The 26,227-nt window shown below is 43.3% G+C and overlaps 2 protein-coding genes across 8 annotated transcripts in view; one reads left to right on the top strand and one right to left on the bottom strand.

The window, feature by feature from the left end:
• ATL3 (atlastin GTPase 3) overlaps window positions 1–2,180 on the bottom strand; it is a 51,045-nt gene extending 48,865 nt beyond the window's left edge. Inside the window, exon 1 of one of the 5 annotated variants that reach the window (XM_004264254.4) lies at window positions 2,031–2,180. In XM_004264254.4, coding sequence (XP_004264302.2) covers window positions 2,031–2,109 — 79 coding nt within the window. In that variant the 5' untranslated portion in view covers window positions 2,110–2,180. Of the gene's footprint in view, window positions 1–458; window positions 565–1,689; window positions 1,994–2,030 lie in introns of those variants that run through there. The other 4 variants (XM_049713520.1, XM_049713518.1, XM_049713521.1 and 1 more) reach the window with 4 other exon arrangements.
• A 6,239-nt stretch (window positions 2,181–8,419) lies between these two features.
• Window positions 8,420–26,227, top strand: part of RTN3 (reticulon 3) — a 61,451-nt gene continuing 43,643 nt past the window's right edge. Inside the window, exons 1-2 of one of the 3 annotated variants that reach the window (XM_004264255.4) lie at window positions 8,420–8,840; window positions 24,041–24,091. In XM_004264255.4, the coding sequence (XP_004264303.1) occupies window positions 8,696–8,840; window positions 24,041–24,091 (196 nt within the window). In that variant the 5' untranslated portion in view covers window positions 8,420–8,695. The remainder of the gene's footprint in view (window positions 8,841–24,040; window positions 24,092–26,227) is intronic. The other 2 variants (XM_049713510.1, XM_033415112.1) reach the window with 2 other exon arrangements.

The raw sequence follows: 26,227 nt of genomic DNA, 5'->3' as shown, positions 1-26,227 counted from the left end.
ATGAGACACAAGGCCATAGAAAGTTTAACAGGCATGCCGAGTCACTGCAGGTAAATTTTAAACCTCAAACAAGTTCACACAACCCAGGGTTCCCTAAGGTACTTGAAAGAAATCTTAGAATATGTGACCAAACTGTGAGTAATGACTACCACTGGGGAACTGGGGAAGTAGAGATGACTTTATATTTCTTGCTTCTTACAATTCTCTATTATTTCATTTTAAATAACTAGTGTGAGTATACCTTTTATTATATGACTCAGGAGTCATAAAAATGAAAAATGCATGTGCTACGCCATAGAAAACCAATTCTAAAAAAGCCTAATCTAAACAAGTCCTACTTAGTGAAAACTAAGACAATTATGCTAGTACACATCATCACATTTATCCTTACTTTTTACTACTTTTCTTAATTTTATGATTACTCCAATAAGACAGTTAACAACAGCTAATAAAACAACCTGCTCTACTAGTGTAATGTTTCATTAGGTAGAGGTCTTCTTCAATCAAGCGTTTTCTTTACAGGTGTTAAAGCAGCAACAGAGATTTCTATACTATGAGCTGGTTTCTGTGGGGATTGAAAAAAAAAAACAGTAATTTGAAATTCAGTACACTGCAATGCTGAATACTTGTCGCGGTTTAAAACTACGTAGCTTTTGCTTCTCCAAAAGCCAGCCAAAATGTGAAACCACGTTTTTGGTCCGTTAGTTCTTTTCTCTCCTTCCCAAAACATTCCATCCAACTTCATATTCAAACGTGAGGACTAAGATTTATTAAAAGTGTCTTCAAACAATGTTCTTTTCTCTTTTTTTTTTTTGCCTTTAGATTTCGCAAGTGAAAACTTCTGGCCATTTCAACAGCACACACAGCAAACAAGAATAAAGCCAGGTAGAACGACAGATGAAATTAAAATCCATGAATTTATGGTGACTATTTGTTTTCTCTTTAATACTTTCCCTATGCTTTGTGTCTTCAAGAAAGCAAAAGAACAACGTACTGTACCAAACGTACTAAAAGAACTTCCTAAAAATCAATTTAGGCCACATTCTTTTATCTCCTTCGGGAGATAAGTGCGGGTTGAAAATCGACTTCCCTAAAACCTCCTGTAACTCAAGGTCTTTAGGATAAAAATAAAGCTTCCAACTCAAAGACGCTTCGCAGCCCTCCAGAGCTTTTTAAAAGGGTGAACAATAAAGCATCTACCTTCCCCACTCCCTGGGCCCGTTAATACGGCCACAGCCACTCGGCCCGAGGTTTCCCGGCCCGCGAGCGAGCGAAGCGCCTAGGCAGGGAGAAGGCAGCAGCCCGGAGCGCCCAGCTCAGCCTCTAAACGCCGCCCCAGGACCACCGACCCTCGGGGTACTAACGGCCGTTAGTACCCCGAGGAGTACTAACGGCCGTTAGTACCCCGAGGAGTACTAACGGCCTCCTCCGGGCCCAGGGCCCGACCCCCGAAGGCGGCCGCTCCCGGCCGGTAGCGGAGGAAGGCATCGCCCGCGTCCGACTGGCCCGGCCTCGCGAGCAGCCCCCGGACCCTAATTCGTCAGCTAAGGGACCCCAGCGAGAGGCGCGCAGTTCCAACCCCGGGACGAGGAAGGGCGGCGGCGCGGGCGTCCGGTCTCCTCGAAACTATAGCAGGGAGGGCGGCGGGGGTGGCCACGGAGCGGGCTCGGGGAAAATAGCGCGCCTCACCTGCTCCTCCCGATGCAGCCGCTACCACTCGCTGAGGGGACAACATGGAGCCTCCGCCTCCAGCAGAAGGAGCAGGAGCTCAGAGAGGGGCGGGATGGGGCGGGAACGAACCAGGCCCTGGCGGCGGGAAACGGGCGTGGCCTGGCTCTACAAACAACTAGGGAGAAGGAGAGGCGCGCGAAACCAAAAGACGGCGCGTAGCGGGCTAGCGTGGATCGACCGGCAGCCAGAAGGGCAGCGAGCGCCGAGCCGGCTGGAGCGGGAAAGCGCACGCGGCCGAATTCTGCCACCGCCCGAGGCGTGTGCGCGTGCGCCGGAGTCCGACACCCGCAGCCGGCTACCTGGGGCTGCGCCCTGGGGGCAACCGTCCGTTGGGAATTGTAGTCCCACGCTCTCTGGGTACCCTCCAACGGTTCCCATTCTGCGCACTCATCCGGGCGGGGAGGAAGCTGAAGAGAGGGATGGGGATTGCCGCGGCTCTTCGACGACTGAACTACAACTCCCAGCAGGCTGTGCAGGGAGCGGTGGGCCGCCCAGTCATCCCCGCCCTGTCCTCACTTAGCCTTGAGGCCAGGCCCCTAGCGGAGGTGTTGGTGGAACCGGCCACAAATCCTTGACTGCAGTGTTTGAGACGGTTTCGGTGCTTAACGCTGGCCGGGGCCATAGGTCGACGGCACTCTGCCCTACGGACCGAAGGGAGGCCTCAACCCTGGGTGACGTGAGCATCAGTGTTTTTTTAAATGGTTTTGACTTCACAAGGAGAGGAGGTCGTGACTTCATTATCACCATCAGCAACTTCGCCCCATAGTCCCGTCCCTGTCCAAGCCTGATGGCGCACCATAGCCACTCTAATAGCTAACGTAAGAACTTCCAGGCAAAGTCCTTCCACTGGCTTTGTCCAGCCTAAGCCATGGCCGTATTTTGTAAATCTCCGGCTTAGAGGAGCTTGTTTTTGGAGCTGCTTTGGCAATCACACTCTTACTTAAACTGTATGGTAGATCAGTACAAAACAGGGTTCTCCAAAAATGCTTTTATTCACGCTTCACGTGTGATTGAGAAAATGTCAGTTGTCACAATTGAAGAATATTATTTTGGATTCGTTGGGGTAGGGGCAGTTGTCTTGGGGCTAAATAGCTCATGGAGCTTATGAGAGGCTAAAGCCTCTATTTCCCTCCCCCCCGACCGCTACCACCTCTTGGCATCACCATTGCCTCATTCACTCGACAAATTATTCCACTTTCTTTCTTCTGCCTCTACATTAACTATTATAACCTACCCAGAACCTCCTTCCAGCTATCTCTAGGCCCTGCCACGCCCTTGAGCTGTTTTTCACTCCCCGAGTGATTAGGCCAGAAGTGCAAAGGTAAAGATAATTCTACCTAATCTTACCTGAAGAGGTCGTGTTTTGATTTCTTTTCCCCTGCACCTTCTGATTCTCTGCAAACTCTCAAGATTATTTGAATACCCTCGGCCAGGCTTTATATTTGAGTCTAGGTTAGATATAAATTAACTCTGGCCAGCAAGAAACTAGATGAGAACCTCAAGACGAGTGGTTCCTGGGGTTTCACATTGGGTATGCAGAAAGCAGGACCTACAGGATGTGACACAAATCCAGGGCGATATGAGGCATGCTCAGAAGAGAAAGGGGCCAGAGGCTAATGACTTGTCACAGTTGCAACATGCAGTGTAAGATTTTAAAATTGAGCATACCTCCCAGCATTCTATATTCCCCTTCCCATCCTTCTCCATAAGACTTCTCACCATCTAACTTTAAGTTTTACTTTTATTTTTGTTTGTGTCTTCCCACTAGAATATAAGTTCCAAATGGACAGGAATTTTTGTTTTGGTTCACTGCTCTATCTCCAGTGCTGCCAAACAGTGGCAGGCAGATGGTAGAAACTCAAATATTTATTGAATGGAAGAATAAAGAAGGTATACGTTAGGGACTTCCCTGGTGATGCAGTGGTTAAGAATTCACCTGCCAGTGCAGGGGACATGGGTTCAATCCCTGGTCTGGGAAGATCCCACATGCCCCAGAGCAATTAAACCCAGGTGCCACAACTATTGAAGCCCGCGCGCCTAGAGCCCGTGCTCCGCAACAAGAGAAGCAACCACGATGAGAAGCCTGTGCACCGCAACGAAAAGCAGCCCCTGCTCGCCGCAAGTAGAGAAAGCCCGCGCATAGCAACGAAGACCCAATGCAGCCAAAAATAAATAAATGTTTAAAAAAATACATTACATCTTTCTCAATATAACATCACGGTCAGTGTCTGCACATCAGCTTCCCCATACACTGTAGAAGTTTTGGGCACTTAGAACAACACTACAAATTATAGGTACACTTTAGGATTAGTCACAGCTTAGAAAACAACCCCTGTAAACAAGAAACCTGTTTTGTTATTGTTTCCTTCTCAAGTATCTAGGGTCATCAAAACAGTGGAGGTTCAAAATGCTAAAAATTGATGAGACTGATTTGAGCCAGCCTTCAACCATCTCACTCTGAATTGAGTCATGTGGTATGACCAGAGGCTGAGCTTTCCTTGTGGTTTTCCAGAGTAGGTGACATGTAGACATGTTTGAATGGTCAAGGCCACTGGCTTTGTGGTCAGACTGAGCTGGCTCTGAATTCTAGCTCTGATGCTCACTAGCTGGGCAAACTTGGGTGAGTTAGTTAACCTCTCTGAACTCGTTTTATCATCATCTGCCAAATGATTTGAATACTCAAGTCACAGAGTTGTAGGTTAAATGAGATGTAAGTGTTTGGCAATTATGAGTGATGCATAATTAGTGCTCAAAAATTGGTGATCATTATATTCATTCTGGAAAAGCAAAACAAAGTCATAAATATTCGAGATGCTGAATTATGTTACAAAGCACAAAAATAGAAAAATTGTTTTCTGCAATAATATCCACTGTGACTCAGGATCCACAGCTTTCCAAAAATAGGGTGTTTATTGCGTGCCAGGCACAGTGCTAGGTAGTAATGCTGCAACAATGCATAAGACACATTCTTGTCCTCCAGAGACTCACAGCCTCCTGGGGTAAACAGCCAAGTAAATAATTATCACTCCCTGACTGTGCTGACAGCTCAGCCTCCTCTCCTACCACCTACTCGCAGGATCCACATTTAAGCAACAGTCTGGGCACTCAGAAAAGACAGACTGGACTACTGGCATCCCTGGGTGTCATTTAAATACCTTACTTTGCTCGTGTATAAAATGGTGTATAGGGCTTCCCTGGTGGCACAATGGTTAAGAATCTGCCTGCCAATGCAGGGAACATGGGTTCGAGTCCTGGTCCGGGAAGATCCCACATGCCGCGAAACAACTAAGCCCGTGTGCCACAACTACTGAGCCTGCGCTCTAGAGCCCATGAGCCACAACTACTGAGCCCGCGTGCCGCAACTACTGAAGCCCGCGCGCCTAGAGCCTGTGCTCTGCAACAAGAGAAGCCACCACAGTGAGCAGCCTGCGCACCACAACCAAGAGGAGCTCCTGCTCTCCACAACTAGAGAAAGCCCGCGCGCAGCAACAAAGACCCAACGCAGCCAAAAATAAAAATTAAAAAAAATTTAAAAGTAAAAAAGAAGGATATAGATTTGCTATATTCACCTGTGCGCTTGCCACAAAAAGCTCCTAACAGTAATTACCTATGTGAGTGTAGAGGGGGAGACCAGTGGGTGGAGGGGGGTTGGTGATAGAATAAAACTTGATAGTATATATACTTTTGACTATAAACACATATATGGCATGTGACTATATTAAATAATTTTTTTTTCTATAAGTCAAGAAGAAAAATAAACTGGGTAATAAGATGGCCTAGAAAATGATGTGGGAGGGGCTTCCCTGGTGGCGCAGTGGTTGAGAGTCCGCCTGCCAATGCAGGGGACACGGGTTTGAGCCCTGGTCTGGGAGGATCCCACATGCCGCGGAGCGGCTGGGCCCGTGAGCCATGGCCGCTGAGCCTGCGCGTCCGGAGCCTGTGCTCCGCAACGAGAGAGGCCACAGCAGTGACAGGCCCGCGCACCGCGATGAAGAGTGGCCCCCGCTCGCCGCAACTGGAGAAAGCCCTCGCACAGAAACGAAGACCCAACACAGCCAAACATAAATAAATAAATTAAAAAAAAAAAAAAAGAAAGAAAATGATGTGGGAAATTAGCTTTGTAAATACCTGTCCCATAAGGATAGGACCAAGAAAGAAGATTTCCCAGCTCAGTGCCTCAGCAGTAAAAATTGCTCAGAACTCCTGAGAAATGACTGTACTCCAGTGAGCACTTTAATAATCCCACCTGAGCCCTTCCCTGCCTGAAAACTTATGCTGAATCCCCATTAGCCTTAAGATGAACCCTCAATTCTTTAAGGCTCTGTTACTGCTTCTCCACACTCTGGCCCCAACCCATCTTCCCCATTTTATCTCCCTCTTGTTCTAATTCAAGCCCTTGGCTCTAGCCAACCTGGGCTAACCGTACCCAAAACATCTCACACTTCCAGGCCTCCAGCCACCACAGAAGGCTGTGTTGTGTTGTGTTGCACTAATGCAGCCTGTGGAGGGGAGGGGCAAGATGGGATCAAATCTAGGCCAAGTTCTGCTAGTCAAGCCAGCAGTGACATGCATCATGGGCTGGGCTGGGAGCAAGGGGTGCTTTTTTGTGATTGGTCTGCCCAGAAGGAGGTGTTATTGTATACTTGCTCAAAAACAGCCCATGCATTTGCTTCACACCATTCTCCCTTGCCTTTAATGACCTCCTTACCACTCCAAACTCCTGAGTTCGCTTCTTCATAAAACCTCCCCAAGTCACTATAACTCCATAGTCATTCCCTATACTCTTAAATTCATACAATTCACTTGTCATCTAATCATAGCATTATAATTTTGTGTTGTTTGGGGGTTGTTTTTGGTTGTTATTTAATTTGTATTTTTTAAACTTTATGTGAGTATGTTCTAAGCCCCAACTAGCTTGTAAGCTCAGGACAAACATATTTTTTGGATCCCTCCAAATTTCCCAGGATACCATCATACACACAGCAAGTAACCAGTAAACATCTGTGGAACAAACCATGTATACAAATAACATCCCAAGCAAGAGTCAGTCTCAGGGAAATTTACTGGTACAGCAAATGAGAGCAGGAAGGAAAGGCAGCTTCAAGAATTGGATATAGCATAAAGGCCTCTTATGTAAAAAATCTGAAGGGTTTGAAGAGACCACCAAGACCACATCAATGTCTTGATGTTTATCTTCTTTTCTCTCTTTTTAGATATGGAAACAGGATTCCTTTCCAGCCAGGGTCTGCAGATCCTAGCAATTGCTGTCAGAGTTAGGGACCAGCCTCATTCATTTCCTTATCCAGCACCTAATAATGTAAATTTTTTAAATTTATGCATTTATCAGAATGGGTAGATAACTGGCTTGGTTATCAGATTGGATTGCATTTCTCTTTGTCATCTAAGGGACAGGTTGCTGCAGTGTCATCTGATGCTGTTAAGTGCCAGAGTTAGATATTTGCCACAAAGTTATTTTGGGAAATATTCTCTGTGCCTTTTTTCAGAGTGTTTCAATGGCCAGGAGTTTTTTTTCCTGTCTGGGCTTTACCTGACCTTAAAAACTGTCAAGGACAGAGGTAGTCCACTGACTGTTCTAGAAGATTTCCTCTGGTCAGATCACTTTTCCTCTCTGTGGCTGCTTGGCTGGCTACCTCCCCCTTCAGGAGGTTGCATCTTTACAGGATCTGCTGATCCTGCAATTGCCCTTCTGGTCATCAATTGCTGCTTTAGCAATCACAAAGCCTACAGTCTTCATCTTTATTACTTCCAGTCTACATTTCCGTTTTTAAAAGAATCAGGCACATTTCTAATCACTTGACCAGACGTAGGGAGAAGGCTTTGAATTTTGCAAGCCGACCAAAGAGAAGCCAAAAAGTGAACAAAATCCAGTATAAGCTAGATATCTGGTTTCAAATACAGTTTTCACTAAGGACCTCTTTTAGGCTACGAATAAAATTCAATTACGTGTCTTTTGTGCCATATTCTCAATTTTTAGTACCTCATTTTACCATCCCCCATAACCACAGCCAGGATGTTATCTCCTGGCTCTTCCTTTTTCATTAGCTCAGCGTTTTTTTCATTCAGAATGTGTCCTCTCTATTTAGAGGAAAGGACAACCTTGAGACCCAAGGTGGATACCTCTTTCGGAGCAGTAACGAGATAAGAACATGAAGCAGGTTCTGCGGCTGCATTGCAGTGTGATTGGAATAAGTAATAGTTTTTCACTCTGTACAGCGTCTTTCTCCACCTACCAAATGGGAGATCGTGCCATCTCTGCCTCATGGTGATGAGATGTTACGACACATCCAGAAAAATTCATAAAGCACCTTGCAGAGCGGGCCTGCAGAAAACTGTGGTTTTCACCATTGGAGTTAAGAGCGGGAACGCATCAGACAAAAGACATCGGCTCTGGAATCTGTGGGAAAGATATTCTCCACTAACGGAAGCAAAAAGAAACTCCTATCGTTAAGACACATAATTAGCCTACGCTAAAACATTCACAAAACGAGCCGTGAAGCAACAGTAAGCCGCAGGCCCCCCTCCCACTTCGGCCGCAGTGGTGGGCGGGGCTTGATGCTTGGCCACGCCCCTTGCGCCTGGTCCCCGCGGGGCACGGCCCACCCCAGCCACTGGCCCGGGCGCTGGGCGAAGCCAGTTTTGCCCCTCCTTCCCTGTTAGAGCGCGGAGGGACAGTTCTTGCGCCTGCGCCCTGCGTCACTGGGCGCCTCAACTTGACCGCCTCCCGCCCGCGCCACCAGCCCGAGGGCCCTTTGTGCGCCTGCGCGCTCGCGCTTCCGCCCTCTCGCGGCGCTCGGCTAAGGCAGTCTGTCTGTCGGACTCTGTCCTCGGAGCAAGGAGAGGCGAGGCGACTTCGGAGAGCCAGCCGCCCTATTATTTTCTTTTCCCTCCCTCTCTCCCGTCCCACATCGCTATTCACCCCTCTCCCGCCTTTGCTTGCGCAGCCATGGCGGAGCCGTCGGCGGCCACTCAGTCCCCATCCGTCTCCTCGTCATCCTCCGTGGCCGAGTCCTCTGCGCCCGGTGGCGGCGGCGGGAGCCCGGGAGCCTGCCCCGCCCTGGGGACGAAGAGCTGCGGCTCCTCCTGTGCTGGTGAGGCGCGCCGGGGGACGCCGACCTCGGGAGGGGGGTACCTTCGGGGTCAGGGACTGCAAGTCACTCTTGCGTACTGGAGGCTTCAGCCCCCGGGAAGGAGCGTCTGGAAAATGGGGTAAGGGGGAGGGGAGCGTCAGGTCTCGCAGGCGGTGAGGGAATAACGGGGTGTGAGGAAAACAGGTTGGGGGAGGGGAGATACTCTGGAGAGTGGGCGTTAACGCCGAGACTGGGCAGGTGGGAAAAGACACGGGTTCGGGGGGAGCCGTCCTCTGAACCAGGGTGATTTAGTGGAGGATTAGAGAGATTGAGCGGATTGGGGCAGGTTGGTGGTAGGAGAAATGACTCCTTACGATTTTGAGGGGATGGTGGTGAAAGGGTTGGGTTGCATTGCAGGTTTTGCAAACAGGTGTTGACATAATCAGCCATTCGTAGTCTTCCAAAAATCATGGGTTTTTTTGGTTGCCCGTAGGAAAGATGAGGAAGTTTAATGGAAACACTGAGGCCGTTTTCTATACTGTTTTCATCTGCTGTTAATTTTTTGTGGCCAGACACCGAATGCCCGATTTTTCTGAGGCTCCGAGGTAGAAGGAGGCGTGATGAGAATAGCCCAGGGAAGATTTGGGAGGGAGCTGCTGATGGTCCAAGATGGATCCGTGGCTGCATCTGCAACACAGCCTGCTCTTCACTGGTGCGGCGTGGGGGTGGGGACACGAGGGTAGCTGCTTATATTCTAGAGGATAATAGGTAGAGTCATGCCAAGCCATCAACATATTTTAATTTCATGCTTTTTGTCGGCTATTATTGATCGAAATATAACAAAAGGGGGTGTTTCCCGCAGACAGGGGGGAGGGGGAGAAAAGTCAGACAAAGCAGGGGCTGGTTGAACCCCCTTCTCCTCCCATCTCTGTGAAAGACTAGGAGGGAAGCTGCAGGCCGCTTTCAGTTTCCATTGTATAACGCGTCTGCCTGGTGGTGGGAGCTGGCTGGCAAGCTCCCCTCGTGCAGAGATCTGCAGTGCAGATGCCTTCTTGAGGGGGGAAAAAAAAAAGCACCATGAGCAGGTGGTGATTCTTAAAGGAACTCAGTCTTCCAAGAAAAAGAAAAAAAAAAGCATTTTGTCAAAAGAAGGGCCATAAGCTTGGCAGAGTACAGATAATTTTGCTGTTTATTTAGTTACCTTAAAGGATTTTGAGACGTTTTAAAATGCTTCAACGTCTCCTTTGCCAGAATCTTGGGTTGATTGTTCTAAAGAACAAAACTGATCTTAGCCCTAAATATATTCTCTACGTGTTTTTCGAACAGTGGATTTCCACGTAAGAGCTTTGGTACTCATTTGGATTTTCCAGTGTGGTTATGGCCATTTCAGTAGAAACAGTATCAGAGGAAGCTTCTGCAAGGCCAAGATTACATGTCCAGATAAATGAACGAAGCAAGCAAATTTAGAACCCTTGTCCCCTTTAAACTACCACTGCTTCTCCTCCAAATTTTTGTGTTCTGGGCAAAGGTCCAGATGAACAGCAGCTTCCTTATATATTTAGCAACTTGGTGTTTTGGCTCTAATCACTTGTCATTGGTTACTGTTTGGTTTTTGGCCCTTTTGTGCATACCTTTTGATTTCTCTTGGTTTTAAATTTTTGATACAGTTGAAAAATAAATTAGATACTCTCTCCACCTTAAAGTCTTACCCATTGCAAATGTGTATTAATATTGTGTAAAAATCATTAATACAGTTTTAGTGGGTTCAGTGCAAGATCCTCATTTGTCAGGTCAGTACTGGAAAAGTTTAGCTTAAGACACTGCAGTGTATAGTCATCATTTCATTGCAGAAGCTCTTCCTCCTTACAGAATGCTTTCTCCATCTCTGAGGAAATGTCTCAAGCTTTTGCACCATGAAAATAAGATGAAGTCTGTTATTCCAAAATTTGACTCATTTAAAATGGATTCTTGGGCTTCCCTGGTGGCGCAGTAGTTGAGAGTCCGCCTGCCGATGCAGGGGACACGGGTTCGTGCCCTGGTCCGGGAAGATCCCATATGCCGCAGAGCGGCTGGGCCCGTGAGCCATGGCTGCTGAGCCTGCGCGTCCGGAGCCTGTGCTCCGCAACGGGAGAGGCCACAACAGTGAGATGCCCGCGTACCGCAAAAAAAAAAAAAAAAAAAAGGATTCTTAAAAAATTTACCTTGTTTTAAAAATCTGTAAGTGTTGATGTCAACCTTTAGCTTCACTTTCATTCACCAAGCTCCTCTTGGTTTTAGAGACTTTCAAAAAATAAAAAAAAGAAGAGAAAGTGGTCACTTGGTGCCTGCAGGAGACAATTGTGTCTTGACTGACCTGTCCAAATTTTAGAAATTTAGTTCCTACCTAAAGGTGATCAGCAATAGCACTCTCTCTTCCAGTGCATCGGGTGTTAGTGCAGCTGGCAGTGATGTACGCTTGGAGAAGGTCGGGGCCAGGATTGGCTTCCCAGATTTCTGCCTTTGAAGGAAAGTGAGGATTTCAAAGGCAGAAATTTGAGGTTGAGGTAGAAAATACGGAAATAATTAGTGCTCTTTTCAGGATGAGGGTTGCCTTATTAGACATCAAGTATAGATACCTGTCTATTGTCTGATGTTTAAAAGTGCTTTAATAGCTTGTTGTCTATAGCCTTTGAAATTCTATAACTTGCTAGAGACTATTCTTTATTACTGCTCTGTAAATCATGGTGCCAAAATAAAGCTACATTTCTTGTGTCTGTTTGTGGAAGTTAGATTAAAGCAAAAACAGCTTGGACAACTAAAAAATATTTTAATGCTTTAAATACTTCTTTTTCACTCATGAAACTAAGTTGTTCTGTGTACTTTTTAAGGCATCCTTTTTACGCTTTGTTCTAACACGTCAATCAATCATATGATTATGTAACTTGTATTTTCAGTCTTAACTCTTAAGTAAAAAAGAACTCTGACCACCCGTTCAACGCTGACATCTGTATTGTATTCATGTCCCATTAGCAGTGACAGTATAACATGGTGATAAACACACAGACTTGAGCCCCAGAGACACCTAGATTTCAATCCCGTCTCTCTCATTAATTGTATGACCTTGTGTACATCCTAAGCCTCAGGAACGTGACCTAGACAAATTTGCTTTGCTGCCCTTAGATCCTAACTTTGATTGAATAACGATACCTAGTACTTGCTTGATACATCTATTTACAGGTTTGAAACACATAGATACAAAAAACTGTTGAATTACAAGTGAGAAATCATTTAATCTTCCTCCCAGTAAAGGATGCTCTTATATCTTTTTCTGCTTTCTAAAAGCGAGTCAGTTGTTTCAGCTTTTGACCCCTCATACTAATAAGAGCTGCCACTCCTTTCACTCACCTGATCTGTTAAAGAAGTTGAGGGGGAGCCAGGATGTTTCATAGATCGCTTGGCATCAGTATGCTTAAATACTTTCTGCAGCATTCTGACCATTAAGTATAGTCATGATACATTGTGAAACTCCTATCAGTGGAAGCAAGAGTACAGGAGACAGCAAGAATGAATGGTCATGTCAATATGGTTCACAAATGCCTGTTGACTAAGGTGGTTTTTATTCCCCAGGAATAGAAGATTTCTTTTAATGCTGTTTTCTTTTAGAGTCAATTCACAAATAGTTTAACGACTATGATCAAACAAACCAGTCTACATATATTTAACACTTACACCTTCCTTAAATTGAAATCTCTTGGGAATTGTTTATGTAGTAGCTGGTAAGAGCATCAGTGTTTTTATTTTTATTATTTTAGTGATGGTCTGAAAACAAAATAAAACTCATACTATTGCTTTTATTGTATTCTGTGGCGAGGAAATTATATACTGGTCCTGATATAGGAGGCACCTGTTTAATCCTGTGCAGGTTACAAACGTTTGTAAACAAAGCTTGGTAGTGAAGGAATTGGTGCTGTGCCTTTGAAGGGCTAGGGGAAAGTTAAGGTTTCCAGTTTTGTGTGAGCCAAGAGGTTGTTTGTTCTTTAGAAGGGCGCTTCTCTTTAGACTAGCCATAAACCTAGAATTTACCACTTTTGTAATTCTGAGCAGAATTAACAAAAGCTCCAAATAAATGGTTAGCTATGCATATTTGTTGCGTGTACCTAGCTTATAGTTTGTGTTCAACTTTATTGTTAATGATGAATTTATAACTGCCTCCTAAACTGTACAGACTTGTGAAAAATATATAAATTTCATAATAAAACGTTTAAAATAAAAACTACCAAGTCGGTATTATGTTCGTATCAGGAGTTGTGCAGGAGACTGACAGCTTTTATTCTGTTTATTCATAACAACTATTCTAGAAATAATTTGGATCATCGGGTATGTTATAGGTGTTTTGAAAAAGTACGTATGCTACATAAGTTTAGCTGTAATCAGTATTGCTTGCGATTACATCATTGAAGTCTTTTACTGCATATCTGACTAGTAACATCTGTTATTAGAGTATGACATGTTACTCTGTAATACTGCAATTTCAGAGAGAATCTGTTTATTTATTTATTTATTTTTTTGACGGGGTCGGGGGAGGCTGCACTGCATGGCTTGTGGGATCTTAGTTCCCCGACAAGGGACTGAACCCGGGCCACGGCAGTGAAAGCGCCGAGTCCTAACCACTGGACCGCCAGGGAATTCCCAGAGAGAATCCCTTTAAATACTGTATAGGATTTGCATTTCTGTTTTACGTTTTGGGGTGGTGGTGGTAATTGTTACCAATTAGCCTCCTCTTGTGATGGTCTCTTTAAATTTCAAAGAAATATTCGTATCTGTTTTTTCCAATCTACGTATCTGTTTTTTCCAATCTACTGGTTGAGTTTTGCCTGTAAGCACATCATCATAACCTAGTGGGGAGGCGGGTTGGGGGGGTGGCAGAAGGAGCTGTTTGACTTGTTCCTCACTGGCAGTTTGCCCTTGAGGGTCTATTGAAGGGTATTCTGAAAAACATTTTTAGCAAAACTAATACAGAGCCACCTGAAGGCATTTCAGCAGTGAGCATTGTCTTCTTCTTACATAAAGGTGGAAATATTTGATTTTTTATATCTTATCTTTGTGTATTGCTTTATGGTTTGATTTGTGCCCATACATTAACTTAATTCAACAAATGTTTGCGCATACATTAAAGCTCTTTGTTAGGTGCTGTGCGTACAACATCTCTCTAAGAGGCTGTATTCAATAGGAGAAAGACTTACATTTTTTATCTGTGAGGTGGGTAGTGAAATAAATCTCACTTTACAGATGAGGAATCAGAAATTAAGTGATATGCCCGAAGGTTTGTGTCCGTGAAGTTGAAGATAGGATAAAACAGGGATAGAGGACCAACTCAGTTCTTTCAAATATGTACACTGCCTCTCTTTGAAATTTGAAACAACATGCGATAAAAACGGTTCAGTCACTCTCTTGAATTCAGTTATTGGTTTACTGAGTCCAGTTAACTTAGAAACCGTCACTTCTGGTCCCATGGTTCCTAAGCCGGGTGCCTTTTTGCTCCACCGTTCTACAGAAACATCTCTTGTCAAGTTCACCAGTTATTTTCCACATTGTTAAATCCAGTGGTTACTTCTCTTCCTCATTTTATTTTATTTTTTCTAAATTTATTTATTTATTTTTGGCTGCGTTGGATCTTCTTTGCTGTGTGCGGGCTTTCTCTAGCTGTGGTGAGCAGGGGCTACTCTTCGTTGCGGTGTGCGGGCTCCGCATTGCAGTGGGTTCTCTCATGCGGAGCTCTAGGCACTAGGCACGTGGGCTTCAGTAGTTGTGGCACACGGGCTCAGTAGTTGTGGCTCGCAGGCTTTAGAGCACAGGCTCGGTAGTTGTGGCGCAAGGACTTAGTTGCTCCGCGGCATGTGGGATCTTCCCGGACCAGGGCTCGAACCCGTGTCCCCTGCATTGGCAGGCGGATTCTTAACCACTGCACCACCAGGGAAGCCCTCTTCCTCATTTTAAATGCCCTTGATTCCTCCCTTTCCTTCATACAACAATTAGCAAATCCTGTTGATTCTACCTTCAGAATATATTCAGTGACTACTAGTTTTCTCAAGTTCCATTGCTACTACCCTGGTCCAGGCTGTTATCATAGCTCTCCTGGATCACTGCAGTTGCCTCCTAAGTGGTCTCCAGACTTTCTCCCTTGGCTCTCTTCAGTCTTTTCTCTGCACAGCCGCTGGTGTAAGCCTGCGAAAAATGTAAGTCAGATTATTTCACTCATTGGCAAATGCTCCAGTAGCTTCTGATCCCACTCAGATTAAATGCTGAAGTCCTTCGAAGGCTTATGAAGCCCTATAATATCTGGTCCCAGCCTCCCCCTTGCTCACCCAGCTTTAGCCACACTGATCTTGCTGTTCTTCACACCAGGAGTAGCTCTCTACCGCAGTCTTATTTGCTGTTCACTGTACCTAGAATGCTCTTCCCTCATACATTCTCGCAGCTCTTCACTCTCTCACCTCCTTTAGGTCTTTTCCTGGCCACCTGATCTAACTTGCACAAGAGAAAAAACACCTTATAGGCCTTTCCTGCTTTATTTTTCTTACCACTTGTCATAATCTATCTTACAGTATTTGACTTATTTATTTTGTATATTGTCTGTCTGCCACGGTAGAATATAAGTTCCATCAGAGTGGAGATTTTTGCTGCTTTATTCACTGCTCTATCTCTAATGCCTGAACAGAACCTGGCACAAAGCAGACCCTCAGATGTTTTTGAAAGCGAGCAGAGACCTTATTGTTTTTGTCCAGCAACTAAAACTAATCCTGGGCTCATAATAGATGTTCAGTAAATTTATGGAATGGCTAGATAGTTGGAGAAACCCTATTCCCAGAAAAATATGCATATAAATGAAGTATTGCGTGAACTTTCACAGATTCATGAACTACTATGAAATCTACTCATAAACCTCAGGTAAAGAAAATTTAGTTTTTAAAAGTCAAATTATAAGCATTGCAAAAACTTACACATATGGAAATTGATATATTCATTTAGGTGCTGAGGAGAGAATTTTCATGTAAGCGCATAAAACTATATCCAAATATATCGTACGTTACTGTCCTTACTTCTGGACTTTAGGTATTAAGTCCACTAATGGCTTTAATCCATAAAATTATAACCACTTGAATGCCACATTTTGTGTATTAGAAAGAGACTCACTTCCAATAAGGACTCAATGGTAGGCTAGTCTGATGTGTCAGAATTTTAAAATATGTTAGAATAAGTTTGATTTCCATCTTACTCCTAACAGAATCTGAGATTTTGATCTGATACGTTTCAAACATTATTTGGAGAAGGGTAAGATATTCCTAACAACAGTAAATGTAGCACTACTTTAGAAGTTGGGTTATTAAAATATTTGTAACCAATTTACTGTTTATACAGTCCAATTTGTTTCTTTCTGTCAGGCTTTCTAATGTTTCTTGTGCGACAAGAGTTCTGCTTATTTTTCCTCTTAGATTGCATATGCATTTACTCCACAAACGTACAAAGAAAGCTTTCCAACTCTTTTTAGTGTTGTAACAGAGTGAGCATCTTGACTTATACCAGAGGGAACTACATTACTACATTAGTAGGACTAATATCCAGTAGGTACTCAAAGCCTGTTTTTGAAATAACAATTTAAACTTTTACTATTTAGTTTTCACCAAACATTCATTAAGGCTCTATAACGTTCAGGCCTCCATATTCTGTGCCTTCTACTATATGCTGACCATCATATTCTGTGCCTTATGAAAGATACAGGGACATGTAAGGTGGCCCTTAGCCGTAAGGTGCTTCCAGTCAGGTTGGAATTTATTTCCAATAGCAAATAAATTGAATTTATTTAACTAGATATTAGATCTTATCTAGGTTTATTGGTTCCAGAGGACCAAAACATTACTAATTGGTCTATTTGCCGTAGTTATATTAGCTCTAGTAAATTAAAAATTAGCCTGCCAGTTTATGTAGATTCTCCCCATGCCTTAAGTTTGGAAAGTGCTTAGTAACTTGCTTCCAAAGGGCACAGTGTAGAAGGGTGGGGAGAAGTACTACCATGGAGAAACTTGGCAAACTCTACCTCAGCCAGGGGATCAAGGTTAATATCATCAGTGGTAAGTCACATTGATAGTATGAACCGTTGATATGGTATGACAAGGATGGCCCTTCATCTCAGTGGAGGATTACCTCCCTAAAACTCATAACTCCAGTCTAACCATGAGAAAAACATCAGACAAATCCAAATTGAGGGGCATTCTGTAAAATATCTGAGCAGCACTGCTCAAAATTGTCCAGATCATCAAAAGTAAGGAAAGTCTGAGAAATTGTCGTAGCCCACAGGAGGCTCCAGAGACATGATGACAAAATGTGACGTGGTATCCTGGATGGGATCTTAGAACATGAAGGGGGCATTAGGGAAAAATTAATGAAATCACAACGAAGTGTGGGCTTTACTTATTAGTAGTGTATCAACATTAGTTCATTAACTCTGACAAATGTACCACAATACTAATGTAACATGTTAATGGCGGAAACAGTGCTGGATATAAAGCAACACTCTGCAATCTTTTTGCCTTTTCTGTAAATCTAAAATTATTCTAAAATAATTTTTTTTCAAAAAGAGAGAGAGAGAAAGACTTAATCATGAAATAGAAATTATTTTGGAAGAGGCAGGCAGGTCCGAGTAATGCAGTGGAGGTCCTAGCCAGCACAAAAAGGTAAGAAAAAGAAAAAAATGACATTAAGTTTTGGGAGAAAAATCAGTCTGCCTATTCCTGGAGCTCTGATGGGGGAGAGGGCAGTAATTGGCTCCGTTTAGCAGTTTTTACTGAGATCATGAGTTGACATCAAGAATTGTGGTCATGAGAAAGAGTGGAAAGATTGACATCTTTTTGTGGCCCAGCTATAAAGCAAAAAGGAAAACTAAATGATAAAAATCATTTGTTTTGATATTAGAGAGAATTTTAAAATTTTACTTATTTATTTATTTGGCTGCACTGGGTCTTAGTTGGCGGCACATGGGATCTTTAAGTTGCAGCCTGTGGGATCTTTAGTTGCAGCACGCGAACTCTTAGTTGCGGCACGCGAACTCTTAGTTGCGGTATGTGGGATCTAGTTCCCTGAACAGGGATCAAACCCGGGCCTGCTGCATTGGGAGAGCGGAGTCTTAGCCACTGGACCACCAGGGAAGTCCCTAGAGAGAATATTAATATTAGAGAGAAAAGATGTTTAAAAGAACTGATGAATTTCTCATTTTCATTATATTAGTTTTAGATAAAATTTCAAATACTTTATTTTTCCTTATGTATTAGAAAATGCTTTAATAATCTATAGAAACTAACACAAAGGAAAAAGCTTTGGCGTTAAATTGTAGAAGTCATTCTACAAAGTTGTTCCTAGAGTAACTTACTTCTCTAAAAAATAGTCTGTATTCTGCTGGTGTTGAAGGACAGATATCACCAAAATAAACAATTCACTGAAGCTGTTTTTACTGCAGTTTAGAAAATTCAAACAGTCAGATTTATTTAGTATATTTTCCCCAGGTGATCTGACTGGTAGAGTGAGAGAGAAGAAGCACAGGCTTTCAGGAAAAGTTCAAGTTTAAATCTTGATTCTGACACTTATAAGCTTCAGTTTTTGTAAGGATTTGATTTATAATGTATATAAATACTTAATTCAGTGTCTATCACAGATACCTGGGACTCAGTAAGTGAAATGAAGCTGTTTTCAAAGAGAGTATGATTTTTTTTTTTTTAGTTTTAGTTTTGACAGTTTGTTGCAGCTTAAAGTATTATCAATATTGAAAATCCAGTGGTGTGAAGACTAATAAGATTATTCACTAAATGGTTTTATTGAAAGACTTGCTAGAGATCCCATTTTAGGTGTCCTTTTTCTCCCTTTAAGTAACTACCCCATTCCATGTGGGTGGGGAGCATAGGTGTGTGTTAGGAAGTATAAGAAAAATGTGTGTTCATAATAGAAAATTTAGGAAACAAAAACGTAAAGAAAATTAAACATCCGTGGGTACTATGTCCTTTCATTTTGTAACAATAATTTTTTTCTTTTTTTTTGCCGTACGCGGGCCTCTCACTGCTGCGGCCCCTCCCGCTGCGGAGCACAGGCTCCGGACGCGCAGGCTCAGCGGCCATGGCTCACGGGCCCAGCCGCTCCGCGGCATGTGGGATCTTCCCAGACCGGGGCATGAACCCGTGTCCCCTGCATCGGCAGGCGGACTCTCAACCACTGCGCCACCAGGGAAGCCCTACAATACAGTTTTTAATGAATAGTATCCCATCGTATGGATATACCAAAACCTATTTAACCAGTCCCTAATAGATTTTTATTAAATTTCCTTAATATTTGTGATGAACAATCTTATAACTTCATATTTGCACAGATTTATGGGACTTCCCTTGTGGTCCAGTGGTTAAGAATCTGCCTTCCAATGCAGGGGATGCAGGTTCGAACCCTGGTTGGGGAACTAAGATCCCACGTGCCGCGGGGCAACTAAGCCCACACCCATGCGCCACAATGGAAGAGCCTGCATGCCACAACTAAGACCCGACACAGCCAAATAAATAAATAAAACATATATGCACAGATTTATTATTTTATTTATAAATAAATCTGATTATTTATTGGAATTAGATTTCATCAGTTCCACTCGTACTTTTTTATCCCTTACCTTCTAGCAGCTTCCTGGACTTTGTTCCTGCAAATATTGCTTCTTTTTATGTTCAGTCTTCTTCCTTCTACTTGCTCCTTTCTCTATATAAATACGCTTGTCATTTCCATTCCTAAAAATCTTTCCCTTGACTCTGCCTCTCCCTCTAGCTGCTGCCCAGTTTTTAGTCCTTCCCTTTATCATCATACTTCACACACTTTAAACTTCCATTCAGTCTTCAGTGCCTGGCCCGCTCCCCACCCCTCTAACTATAGAGTCATCAATGCTAAATTACTTGATTACTTAATTTCAGTGACCCATCTGAAAGTCTTAACCACTCATCGGCTTTTTTTTTTTTAATATATTCATTTATTTATTTGTTTTTATTTTTGGCCGCGTTGGGTCTTCGTTGCTGTGCATGAGCTTTCTCTAGTTGCAGCAAGCGGGGACTACTCTGTTGCGGTATGCGGGCTTCTCATTGTTGTGGCTTCTCTTGTTGCAGAGCACGGGCTCTAGAGCGCAGGCTCAGTGTTGTGGCACATGGGCTTAGTTGCTCCGCTGCATGTGGGGTCTTCCCGGACCAGGGCTTGAACCCATGTCCCCTGAATTGGGAGGTGGATTCTTAACCACTGTGCCACCAGGGAAGCCCCACGCATTGGCTTTTGGCTCTGTTAATCGTTCCCTAAAGCTTTCTCCAAGTGACACCATTTTCTCCCACATTGACTCCTTTCTGTCTCCTTCACTGATAGTTCTTTCTTGCTCCTCTTTAAATATTGGTAGTGTATCTCAAGATTCCATTGTTAACAGCTCTCTGATTCTCCCTGGACAAATTCATTCACTCCAGTGGTGTCAGTTCTCACCCAGATGTTAAGTCCCAGATGTTTATCTATAACCCTTAACAGTCTCCTGAGCTTATTCATATTGGCAAACAGTTTCCTCTTTGATATGCCTTAGACAACTTATTTTTTAGTGGAAATTAATATAAAGAATTCCTTCTCCTCTGTTTCATTCCCCAACCAAGTGGCATTTCATGTAGTCCTTCAGTCCTTTGATTTTTGCTTCTCCAGTCTCCAACATCCAATGACCAAGTCCAGGCCATTCTGTTCTGTCATATCTATCCCCTTTTTCCCATCCTCACTGCCTTAGTTAAGCCCTCATGTCTTGCCAAGATTATGTAGTAGCTTTTCATTTAAGTCCATACTCTACCCTGCTGCCAGAGTTCTCTTTAAAATACATGTGACATTGTGAATCCCTTACCTCCAGTGATGCCTCATTATATACATAATATCCAAATTTCATTGCATGACATTTAAAGCCATTTGGAATCTGATCAGTTGTTCCTTCTCCCCAGAATGCCTTCCCCTGTCTTGTTCACCTGACAAACATCTCTTCTGCCTCTGCTGCGTTCCCACAATGCATACGGTTTTGCTGGTTTGTCTTTTTCAGTTGCTTGTGCACAACCATCATCTCTGTGCTAATACAGTGCCTAGACCTAGCTACTTGAAGATAATGTTTGATTTAATTAATAGTATTTGAGCATTAAGGTTGCCTTTTTTGGGTTCAGTTGCCTGTAGCATAAATATGGCATATGAGTACAACATGGTTGTGTAAGTTAGAAGACCTCATGCAATATTGTTGCAAACTATTACTGGTTATCTGTGTTCTGTATCAAAATAGATGCTATTGCATAAAACTTTGTATGTCGAAATTTTCCATTAGGAGGGGTGTCAGGTGGAGATGAAAAGTTCATAGGATCTTTTTTGTCATCAGGCTTATTTAGCATTTGGATTTTCAGATTTGTTCAGTTGGCAGAGATTTAATGTTGCAGATAATTGCATACAGAAGTGAACCCATCTAGGGGCCTTCCTGGTGGCTCAGTGATTAAGAATCCACCTGCCAATGCAGGGGAGACGGGTTTGAGCCCTGGTCCGGGAAGATTCCCACATGCCGCGGAGCAACTAAGCCCCGTGCGCCACAACTACGGAGCCTGCGTCCTAGAGCCCATGTGCCACAACTACTGAAGCCCGAGCGCCTAGAGCCCGTGCTCTTCAACAGGAGAAGCCACTGCAGTGAGAAGCCAGTGCACCATAACAAAGAGTAGCTCCCTCTTGCTGCAACTAGAGAAAGCCCGTGCACAGCAATGAAGACCCAACGCAGCCAAAAATAAATAAATAAATTTAAAAGAAAAGAAATGAACCCATCTGGAAACATTAAAGAAATAGATAGAAATGCTTGCTTTAACAAGGAAAGGTGAATTGTTTTTCATTTGTAGGAGTAAATGTGATGCTTAATTTTAAGATAATTAAAAAGTAGTGAATTTTAAAATTCTGGTTTTGAGTTACTGAATTACTGCCTCTTGTCCACTAAACTCTGCCTTGGTGTTAACATGCTCCATGTCTGTTGACTAAATAGTTTGCTTTTTTGTTTTGTTTTTGTTTTTGTTTGTTTTTTGCGGCACGCGGGCCTCTCACTGCTGCGGCCTCTCCTGCCGTGGAGCACAGGCTCCGGACGCACAGGCTCAGCGGCCACGGCTCACGGGCCCAGCCTCTCCGCAGCACGTGGGATCCCTCCGGACCGGGGCACGAACCCGCGTCCCCTGCATCGGCAGGCGGACCCCCAACCACTGTGCCACCAGGGAAGCCCAATAGTTTGCTTTTTTTAACTGAAGTATAGTTGATGTTCAATATTATGTACATTACAGATGCACGGTGCAGTGATTCACAATTTTTACAGGTTATACTCCATTTATAGTTACTATAAAATATAGGCTATATTCCCTGTGTTGTATTTAGATTAGTACTTACAGATATAGTGATGGCCCAGTCCTTTAAAGCAATCTCCTCATTTTAAGTGTATTTCTAATATTTGTGAAAACATTTTTATAATTGCAAGAAAAAAGGCGTTAAGTAAAGATCAGTATATTTAGGGGCACTTTTGGAGGGTTTTGTTTTTCACATGCTGTTTTTATTAATTTTTTTTCCATTTTACCAATGGCAATTTATATTCTGTTTGATTATTTTTCTTTTAAGGCCAAAGGTTGTAGTGAAAAGCAAATCTCCCTCCTGCCCCAGACCTCAAAGTCCCTGTTTTTGCCAGTTAACAAATGGAGGCACACTGTATGCACTTCAGTACTTTGGTGTTTTTTGTTTTTTGTTTTTTTTGTTTTTTTTTTTTTTGCGGTACGCGGGCCTCTCACTGTTGTGGCCTCTCCCATTGCGGAGCACAGGCTCCGGACGCGCAGGCTCAGCGGCTATGGCTCACGGGCCCAGTCTCTCCGCGGCATGTGGGATCCTCCCGGACCGGGGCACGAACCCGTGTCCCCTGCATCGGCAGGCGGACTCTCGACCACTGCGCCACCAGGGGAGCCCCAGTACTTTTTTTTTTGTTTTTTTTTTTTTTTGCGGTACGCGGGCGTCTCACTGTTGTGGCCTCTCCCGTTGCGGAGCACAGGCTCCGGACGCGCAGGCTCAGCGGCCATGGCTCACGGGCCTAGCCGCTTCGCGGCATGTGGGATCTTCCTGGACCGGGGCATGAACCCGCGTCCCCTGCATCGGCAGGCGGACTCTCAACCACTGTGCCACCAGGGAAGCCCAGTACTTTGGTTTTTAATTTAATGTATCAACATATATAGCTGTTCCTCATTCTTTTTCATAGCAGCAAGTATTCCATTATTTGGATGTAACTAAGTAGACGTCTATTGATGGTCATTTAGATTATTCCTAGTATTTATAACCAGTGCTCTATATCCTTATATACATGTATTTGTACATATATGCAAATATATCTGCCAAGTTAAAGAATATGTGCAGGAGGTGGTGGAGATAGTTTATGCATTTAAAATTTTGATATGTGTTGCCAAATTTAGAGAAATATAATTTTAGAGATGGAAGATTTCTCATGTTGGTCCTGTTTTCTGGTGGCGCAGTGGTTGAGAGTCTGCCTGCTGATGCAGGGGATGCGGGTTCGTGCCCCGGTCTGTGAAGATCCCACATGCCGCTCACGGCTGGGCCCGTGAGCCATGGCCGCTGAGCCTGCAGCGTCCGGAGCCTGTGCTCCGCAACGGGAGAGGCCACAACAGTGAGAGGCCCGCGTACCGCAAAAAAAAAAAAAGTGTTCAGGGTCAATTTTACATATTTGCCAATTATAATGTTTAGTACTCATATTCGTGACTGACTCCTCAAAATGAAGTTGAAAATGGTTACAAGCAAAATCAGTTAGCACTCAGATCCCCGTTTTTCCTTTCCCACATGAAGTTGCAGGCGAGCATTATCTTTCTTGAGGTTATACTTGTTTAAAAATGCTAGGGGTTCCTCTTTTCTTCCTTTGCAGGTGAGAAAGAATATTTGACCAAAAAATTGAATTGATTAACTTTTAGAAATGCATCTTGAAAATGAAATAAGGTTTTGCTGCCAGGTGAGTGAAAACAGTAATTGGAAATATAGATTTGGGTTTTCTCATCTTGCTTAAACCCAGTGAAATTAAGATGCTTGGCCAAAAAAAAAAAAGGAAAATTCAAATTCCTGTGTGAGGTTGTCAAATTCTCACGCTGTATATTTTCTTTCAGATTCCTTTGTTTCTTCCTCTCAGCCTGTATCTCTATTTTCGACCTCACAAGGCAAGTCTGTCATTTTTTGTGTGTGCATTAATAAAAGAAAAATGTTGAGAAAGAGGCTGTAACTGGGGATACGAGGCACAGGTTTTCTTTTGCCCCCAAATCCCCTAAAATAAAAACCAAATCCAAGCCAGTGCTTTCTATTTAGCCGTTTCTAACGGATTTCCTGTAAAGCTTAATAAAATAGAATGAGGCTAGGTGGACTCTTTAACATAGCATAAGCTTTAGGTGTAGTTTTGAGTATTTCTTAAAAATTAAAAACTTGCCCACAGAACTTGGAGTAGATAGAATTGTGGGTCAGAAAACACACCACCTCCAGAATGCATTTGACCTATAGATTTGCAGTTATGTAACTGGTTTGGATAGGTAGTAGGTTTGGAAAAACTTTTAAAGTGTGCTTCCACTGAACTAATAACAGTGTCCTAGCTAGAATACTTTAATGTGAACTTACCTGAGATTCGTCCCAAGAGGTAGGCCAATTCCAGATTGCCTAGGAACATTGAACATGTCGGTTGAATTATTGGCAAGCAGGGCTTATTTTCCTAGAGATTAAGTTGTGTTTTGGGGGTGGTTGTTTGTTTGTTTTTAATGTCAACCAGTGAGGAAGGCAATCAGAGTTGTTAACTATGTGTTTGTAGGGGAAGCACTGCCAAGAACCTGGAAGAGAGAGTGTGCTTCTTTGATTCGCACTAATAATAAAGTGCTGTTTCATTTGTGATGTTGTGCTCCTCCTCGAGTATAGGTCAACGGAAAAGCATTATTTGAAAAAAGGTAATTAAACTCAGTAGATAGGTCTAAGAAGCCTTGTGCAAAGAGTTTATTGTCCTAGCTGAAATGCGAAATCTGGGTGCTGGTTTGTTAGGAAGACTTTGACCTTATAGGAATAAAAACATAATGGGGGCTTCCCTGGTGGCGCAGTGGTTGAGAATCTGCCTGCCAATGCAGGGGACACGGGTTCGAGCCCTGGTCTGGGAGGATCCCACATGCTGCGGAGCAACTAGGCCCGTGAGCCACAACTACTGAGCCTGTGCGTCTGGAGCTTGTGCTCCACAGCAAGAGAGGCTGCGACAGTGAGAGGCCTGCGCACCGCGATGAAGAGTGGCCCCCACTCACCGCAACTAGAGAAAGCCCGCGCACAGTAACGAAGACCCAACACAGCCATAAATAAATAAATAAAATAAAATAAAAAAACCATAATGGGATAAAATGAACATAGTAAATGTTTTTCAGAGTTCCTGCTTCTTAGGAAACGTGATAGATAATTTGTTGCTTTTAATTCAGACTGATAACATTCAGAGTCCCCAGCATTTTTATAATGTGCCTCATTGTGTGAATTTGGATATCTTCTGGGTCAAATCATGGCCTTTGAAATTTTAAAAAATTGTTTACATTAAAAGATATTTTGTGAATGTTAGAAAGTAACTCAAACATACAAATTGATCCTTGACATCTGGAACCCAACCAGATTTATATTTCTAAGGGTTCTTTTTTTCCTCATGAGAAATTCAATAATTTAGGCAAATAGGTATTACATTTATTTTACTCTGGAAGATAAATCAGTAAAAATATCATAGTGTAAATAGAACAAATAATTGTATTTTCTCTGTTGTATTTCAGATCTTCTAAAATACATTCTTCATAGTCACTTTTTTCATACAGAAAGGGAATAATTAATATCCTAAATAGTGTAACAATACAACCTAAGCACAACATACCTAATGTATAGAATGTTGAGAAAGATAAGTGTCATAGTTTAAAAAATTACTTTAATCCCTGTTAGGAGAAATTACATATACGCTCAGGTAAAATGGAGGTAAATAAAGAGGATTTTTGTAATTAAAAATGTTTAAGTAGGCTTCAGTTTCAGTGAGTATGAGAGTTTGTTAAGGAAAATAGATTTGTCATTCTTCCTTTTTTTTATAGTTTTTTGACCAGTGCAGATTCAGCATAGTGTTATTGTTAAAAGGGTATTGTATTGTAAAGAAGCATTTAAAAATGTCATATCCCTGGGGGCTTCCCTGGTGGCGCAGTGGTTGAGAGTCCGCCTGCCGATGCAGGGGACACAGATTCGTGCCCCGGTCCGGGAAGATCCCACGTGCCGCGGAGCGGCTAGGCCCGTGAGCCATGGCCGCTGAGCCT

Source organism: Orcinus orca, chromosome 8 (assembly GCF_937001465.1).
Source record: "Orcinus orca chromosome 8, mOrcOrc1.1, whole genome shotgun sequence".
Taxonomy (NCBI): Eukaryota; Metazoa; Chordata; class Mammalia; order Artiodactyla; family Delphinidae; genus Orcinus; species Orcinus orca.
Note: the sequence above shows the minus strand (reverse complement) of the source record. Positions and strands in the feature narration are given on the sequence as shown.